The 7,628-nt window shown below is 37.5% G+C and overlaps 1 protein-coding gene across 1 annotated transcript; it reads right to left on the bottom strand.

Moving 5' to 3' along the window:
- Positions 1-3,859: 3,859 nt before the first annotated feature.
- On the bottom strand, positions 3,860-4,816 carry LOC311091579 (olfactory receptor 2AT4-like; the record flags this gene model as incomplete). Its single annotated transcript, XM_084127569.1, has 1 exon — positions 3,860-4,816. One exon carries the CDS (start codon positions 4,814-4,816, stop codon positions 3,860-3,862), a length of 957 nt encoding a protein of 318 aa, XP_083983695.1.
- Positions 4,817-7,628: the final 2,812 nt, after the last annotated feature.

Raw genomic sequence — 7,628 nt, 5'->3', positions numbered from 1 at the left:
CTAGCTTTTGAGATGAGTCTGTTATTGTTCACTTCCTCCTGGGTAAACGGTCCATTGACGAGAAAAGACGGGATGTTCAGGGAAACTCCTTCTGGCAAAATGTCCTGAATTGTGAAGCCCTTGTCTGAAAAAAAATTATAAACAAAATAAATTTTAATATTACTTAAATTATTTGTCATGTGAACACACTACAATAACATTAAAGCAGTCATTGGCAATAATTGCTGTCTACAAATGTTTTGTTTCAAGTGTGTGCATGTGTGTACTGTACACTGTAGTTTGTGTCCGTTTTTATTTAGCTTGTTGTCCTGTTAGTTTATGCTTGTTCTGTGTATGTATACTAACTAAGAGCAAAGATCAGAGTCAAATATGTAAACATACCTGGGCCATTAATAATGATTCTGATCTTATATCTCAGACTCCCTCCAACAATACTCTATTATAGCAAGAAAAAACATTAAACCAGTTAAAGTATGATAATATGCTAACATTTCTCATTAACGTTACACCCATTTACCTGTTTATTACTTTTAAATCTGATTACTTCAAGCAAATTTTCAGAAACGAATGTATGTACAATAACTTACAGTTAAAAGAATAGTTCACAAAAAAAAATGAAAATTACCCCATGATTTACTCACTCTGAAGCCATCCTAAGTGTACATTACATTCTTCTTTCAGACGAATATAATCAGAGTTATATTAATAATGTCCTAGATGTATTATAGAAATGAGAAACGTTAGCAGATTATAATACTTAAACTGGTCTAATGGTTTTTTTCTTGCTACGTACACACATGTTCGTGCTTCAGCTTATCTTTGACTATTGCCAAAGCTAATCTTAGCTAGCTAGTTTCATCTTAACTAGGCAGCACAGAACAATGCCTGACAACCCTAACATGATGCAAGATTTGGGTTTATAACAACAAACAACACATAAAACCCATAGACTACATAAGCCTTTTTCTCAAAGCACTGGTTTTGCTTCGGCGCCAGTGGATGCTAACGTTAGCACCCACTGGCGCCAAAATTTCTTCATTCGTTTAAGATTTGTAACTTACCTTATCAACTGCAGCCATTTCCTCTTCTCTTTGTCGTCACAGGGAAATCGGTAAAATGACAGCTGAATGTCATTTGTTTGTTTTTTTTACTCAGATGTGTTCAAACAACACGGGACACAGCACTGCAGCATTGTAAAAACACTAGCGAAAGCGGTAGGTAGATAGAGAGGACGCGGACTTTGGACCCGGAAACAGTATTATCGGAGAGTGGTGACGTCACGACTTAACAACCAAATAGACCCCTTTTCAGTTGGTAAACATGGTGACGTTTTTTTTTGTGGGCGGAGCTTACGTGGTGGCAGAACGATCCCTATGGCCGCTTCACTAATGTTAGTTTGCAAGTTTTGTTAGCTTGTTTTTTAACAATGACTGGAGAAAATCCAATTTTATCTTAATGTGCAAGGTCACGCAGGACTGCGATTGTTATTTGCAAAAGTTAATTTTAACGGACATCCCAGATTTGCATTCAGTGGATGGACAATCTGACAGGATTAACGTCAACGCTACCTCCGGTTGAGTGGCCTAACTTCTACACCTACCTGACAGAGAAACCGAGGGTAAAGAGAAACTGAGGGCATATACTTATTTAGATACCTATAACTGTACTAAATGGTCACAAGACTTGTGTGGTAGCCTACGATCCGAAGTTCTGCCTAGCCAGCGCCACGGCCAGACAGAAGACGACAATGTAAAGATTGACATTACCGTGCAATTTTAATGATGTGAATATTTTCTAGAAATAAAAATTTCAGATACAGCATATTCATTTTTTCATGTATTTGATTACACTTTCTTACCAGGTTCTTCAAAAAGTCTAGTCACAATCAATCAAAACAATGTGTACAATCTAGATGATTCACAAATAATCACAATAATTTAGAAAACATTATAAACATTATATTTTATAACATAAAATTTCAAATTGGAGCCTGTACTCCGTTGATTCTTGCACCCAACAACACAACAAGAGCAATAATAATAATTTAAGCTCCTTATTATGTAGCCAAATCTGTGCTGGTTTGTATTGGCCGCCTCCAGTTTTCCCTTTGTTTTGCCACCAGCTAACGCCGTGACGTAACTGTGACGTCGGCTCGAAATTGGTCTATTCATACTATATAGATTGTACTTTTTTAACGGTCGCGAAGTACATTCTAATTTAAATGTAGTACCTACTCACATAGTACGCGATTTCGGACGCAGCTCCAGTCTATTGGTTTAAGCTTGCTAACTGTCTAGCCACACCCTAGCAACCATTTAGAGCACCCTAGCAACCCAAACCTAAAGAGGGATATCTTCAAATCTGAACGTCATAGAGTTGGTTTATATTATTCATACTGACAAGCAGCCTTTGGAATTTCATTATTGGCACCTGCCAAGCCACTCCATTGCAACCAAACAGAGTACCCTAGCAACCGTTTAACAAGACCTATATCTCTGCATCAGAACATTGTATAGAGATGGGGGTTGGCTCTTTTGACTCATGCTAACAAACAGCACTTTCACCACGTTATACATGCTAGTTGTGAATAGCTACATGCTAATTGCAATTATCTTAGGATTAAAAATGATAAAAACAAGTCAAAATGTGCTAGCATCATGCTAGCATCTTGCTAGCAAACATGATAATCATGCTAGCATTATGCTAGCAACATGATAATCATGCTAGCATCTTTTGTTAAAAACATGCTAGCAACATGCTAATCAAGGTAGCATAATATTAATCATGCTAGCATCATGCTAAAACATGCTAGCAACATGCTAATCATGTTAACATCATGCTAGCAACATGTTAATCATGTTAGCAAAATGTTAATCATGCTAACATTATGCTAGCAACATGTTAATCATGCTAGCATCATTCTAGCAACATGTTAATCATAGTAAATCATGCTAGAATGTGGTAAATCGTAGTAAATCATGCTATAATGTGGTAAATCGTGGTAAATCATGCTAGAAACATGGTAAATCATGGTAAATTATACTAGAACGTTGTATCACAATATGTTAGCATCTGCCCAGGGCCGAGTTTTGCCACTGCAAGCACCACTCACATTTTCTTCAGGAAATGTACATTCTAGTTTTATAGTATTCTATAGAGTGATAAAGGCTATGTCGAATAGCATTGCTTTATAATTGCACTTTATTCTTATGAAAATACCAGAGATGTCTAGAAAAACACAGATTAACCAAAATTGTTGCAGTTTTATGTTTATTGTCTTCATATTTCATCAGTCAAAACACTCTTTGTCCATATAAGGGATTTTCTTGAACTGACTTAATGTTAAGCAAGAGCTGTTATGTTCCTGCTGTCTGACATTTTCTGTCTGACATTTTCTTTGCACATAAAGAAAATGTTTGTCTCACTCATTACTCTTTCTGGTTTATTTACATCACATTTTCCAGTATGCCCAGCTAGTGTTTCTCGTGTGCACGTACAAGTTCCCAAACTATAACAATATAAACAACAAATACAATAGGTTCAACAACATAAGTAATTTTCATCTGAAATATTAACAGGAACTAGGTTTTATGTTCCGTCTCATGACAAACATACTGAATGTATATAATTTAAGCACTGTAAATGTTGGAATCAAAGGTACCACAAATTTCGTAATTGCTGAAAGTTAAAAATCAATTTTCAGGAGACCTTCAAAAGGCTTACATTACTGTTCCTGGCATTCAGTCCAGTTCAAAAACTACTGGAATATGTTGTATGTTTTGTAAAATGGAGATATTATCTAAAGTTGAGGACTTTAAGACAATGGCAACAGTTTAACCACCTATTTAAATAAAGCACATCAGAGCAACCGTAAAGGAAAACCAATTTGTTTCTTTTGAAAATGACTTCTAAATACCTTTTTTACCTCTTCTGTTCTCAAACAATAAATAAGGGGGTTGATCATGGGTGGTAGCAGACTATATATCATAATAATGACTAATCGCAAATCAGTGCTGAATTTTATACCGATATTGCCAGACAAATAATTAAATAACCTGGGTAGGAAAAAGAGAGCAATTATGATGAGCTGAGGACTACAGGTGGAAAAAGTCTTCAGTCTTCCTTGAGTACCTGAAATTTGCATAACTGCTGCAAAGATGGAGCAGTATGAAAAAATAATAAGAGCAAAGGGCCCCAACAGTATTGCAAAGGCATAGATGAGAGCTGGAACACTATATGGTGTTCTGTCTGTGCATGCCAGTGTTGTGATGGAAAAATGATCACAGTAACAGTGTATAATGGTGTTTTCTGTACAATAAGGGAGAGGGTAAGCTCGAATGACCATTGCCAACGGGCCTAAGGAGCCCAAAATCCAAGAGCCAAAAAAAAGAAAGAGCACATTTCTGTTTGTCATGATACTATGATATTGAAGTGGGTAACATATTGCTACATAGCGATCTATAGCAATTATTGCCAGAACAAGTGAACAGACACTACCTAAATAATGTACAAAGAACATCTGAACAAAGCAACCCAAGAATGAAATGGTCCCATCTTGTAACCAATACCTGCTAATTATCTTTGGTAATGTTGTGGTGCTGAATAATACATCACACACAACAAGATTTAAAATGAAATAATAAACAGGCTTCTGAAGGCTCTTAGTCATTACAAACAATGTAAAAAATACAGCATTTCCCACCAAAGTAAATGCATAAACAAAAAACAGAAGTGCTGATACAAGGCCATAGTAATGAGGCTGAAGTCCAGGAAAGCCCACTATGACAAAATGCTTTACAAAGCTGATGTTTTCCATTGACAAGATGAATATTAGTCCTTAGAGAAATCTTTTTATGCGTCTCCTTTCTGTATGTATAAAATATATAATTTAATATAGTACAATATATATATATATATATATATATATATATATATATATATATATATATAAAAAACTAGTCTTTTGACTTTATAATGTACTTGCTATAGAATATACTATAACTGTAATAATATCAATAGCTGGATAGTTTAACAAATTATAATAAAGAATGAAAAGAAACAAACCTGTCTTTTTCACAGGCTACTGTTAAAGTGCATTCTGCTCCTTACAGTGAGATATGCAGGTCTGTGTTTTTATATATCTGACATGTACATTGTAAAAAGTCTATGGCCTGAAAAACAGATGACGCAGTTGCTCCAGGGACAGTGACAAAATTGGCATGTATTTCTTATAACCTCTAAAACGTTACATTACAGTTCTACCAGAAAGACTCAGAAGGCAAGATGATACCACAATAACATTTATTAATTAAAAGACCAAAAATGAAAAAAAAATATTGGATGGTAAAGTTCTTTGGTGCATGCCCCGTCCATAGTTTACATTCGGAGGGTTAGCGGACTTTGCATATCTTGCCTGAAGATGAAGGCAGGAGCGCAGCCGACCCCAGGGAGGTATGGACAGAGACCATCCTGGTGGTGGTGGGGAGGCTGGAGGTGAATGTTTGCATCATAATCTGCAAACTCAAACATGTACAAGTAATCAATCTTTGTATTTGCCGTAATGTTATGGCATTATTTTTCTAGGACCATGTTCATGATTTCAGTTTCCTGTTCACGAGACAGAACACGTTCCCGACCACCTTGTGTTGGTAATCTTTCAATTCTGCCAAACAAACAGTAAAATACTGTAAATACTGTGTAGGAATACATTTCCCAAATACTTTAAACATATTTTATTTTTACAGTCCTACAGAACAGTCCACAGGCAATACTGTACTACTGTACTCATTGAGTACTGTATTGATATGCAGTACTGCAATTTTCTAGTGAGAGTAGATTTCTTACCTATTCTCATTTCGGAAAGTCCGGATGATGGATGCTACAGTGTACCTGCTCAAATTTGGCTGTACTCTTTGCCCAGCCTCCCTCATTGTTAGACCATGGTTGGACCACATGGTCAACCAAAGTGGCTCGGATCTTATCAGAGATTATGGTCCCTGGCTCTGGGCTCGGGCTCGGGCTCCGGCTCCAATGTTGGCATCCATTGCTCCAAAACAGAAGAGCTCACCTGTTGCCCTGTTGCCCTATGCTAAAGCTCTGATTGCTAATTGTAAAACTGTGTGACAGGTATTTGCCCATGTGATGAGTCAGCGTGCATATTTGAATGGCTGTGTGTTCCTTGTGAAAACAAGAGATTTTCTGCATGAAAATTATGCCAAATGCAGATAATTGTGTGTAGTGTTTTGAAATTTGCATGCATACAAAATTTATTTAGTTCTTTCTAGTAGTTCCCTCTCAGTGACATACCTGACTCAGAGGCTAATTATGCGGCTCATTATGCAGGTCATTGTCTTCTCAGGTGTGAATCACAGCATTGTTCATGATCATTCATGCCCCCATGCATACTGCCTTTTTAAACAAAAAGTGTCTTACAAAATTTAAATCAATGTATTGTTTTATGTGAATGAGTAGACAGGATGATTTTCAGATCATTTTGAAGCAAAAACTCAAGGTGACAACATAGTCAAAAGTCTTGTGGACACATATTTAGTATGTGTTTTGTGGCCTTATTTCAGAAACTTTTTTTTTTTTTTTTTTCAATAACCATGCATAAACATTATTCTCTCAAAAATACAAACATGTACATACATGTTGGTCACATATTATGGTAGCCCTGTTTGTTCTAAATAGAGTGTATTGACACCTTTGCTATTAATATGTTTATAAGCAACTGAAAAAAACACAAATGTCAGGGCATGTAAAAACATCTCAAGGACCCCAAAAACACGTTGGACCCCTAAGGGTTAACCTGTGTGTATTTAAACCTCAGCGTTTATCATGTTCCTTGTCCTTTGTTAGATGTTTCATTGAGGTTCTCAGTTCTAACAGAAAGACTTGGGAGAATAAATACTGTGACAATTATACATTTATTAACAGCCCAGCAAGCAATAAATTTCTTTGGCGTAGGCCCTGTCCATAGCTCGCAATCCGAGGGTCCGGACTCTGCATATCCTGCCTGAAGACGAAGGCAGGGGAGCAGCCGACCCCCTGTGAGGTATGGGAAGGGACCATCCTGGTGGTGGTGGTGGAGAGAATGGAGGGAAGGATCCGTCTTGGAGGTGGTGGGGAGGATGGAGGTGAATGGAAGCGTCAGCATTTGCGAACTCAAACGTGTGTAAGTACCAATCTTTTATACCATGAGTATTAGAATATGATTGGATAGATGAGAAGGTAAAGTGACGTAACAATTGAGTTCTCTTACGAGAGGTTCTCTCGTATTGCGTAAGTAGCTTACGCTTCGGGAAAGTTCTCTTTCTTCGAGATCTGAAGCCAAAAAAATTATCCTTAATTTTGCATTTATTGTCAACGCAGTGCAGCAGCAGGCAGACCAAAGCAAGCTGTATAAGCGTGCTCATTGGCTGCCTGGCGGCAACTGCTTAAGCCTATCAGTGAGCCCGGTGTGACGTCACACCCAATGAGGGCGCTTCGCGCCCTCCACACCCTTCTAACCGTCAAGAAGGGTGTGGCCAGTGTGTATATATTGCGGGCTCACAGGCTGAGTTCTGATTTTCTTGTCTTCAGCGAAGCTCTTCGCATCGCTGGATCTTGAGAAGCCGCCGCCGTTGAAA

This window comes from Abramis brama (assembly GCF_963993115.1).
Source record: "Abramis brama genome assembly, chromosome: 10".
In the NCBI taxonomy this organism is placed as follows: Eukaryota; Metazoa; Chordata; class Actinopteri; order Cypriniformes; family Leuciscidae; genus Abramis; species Abramis brama.
The sequence above is the reverse complement of the archived record's forward strand: the minus strand, read 5'-3'. Positions and strand labels throughout refer to the sequence as shown.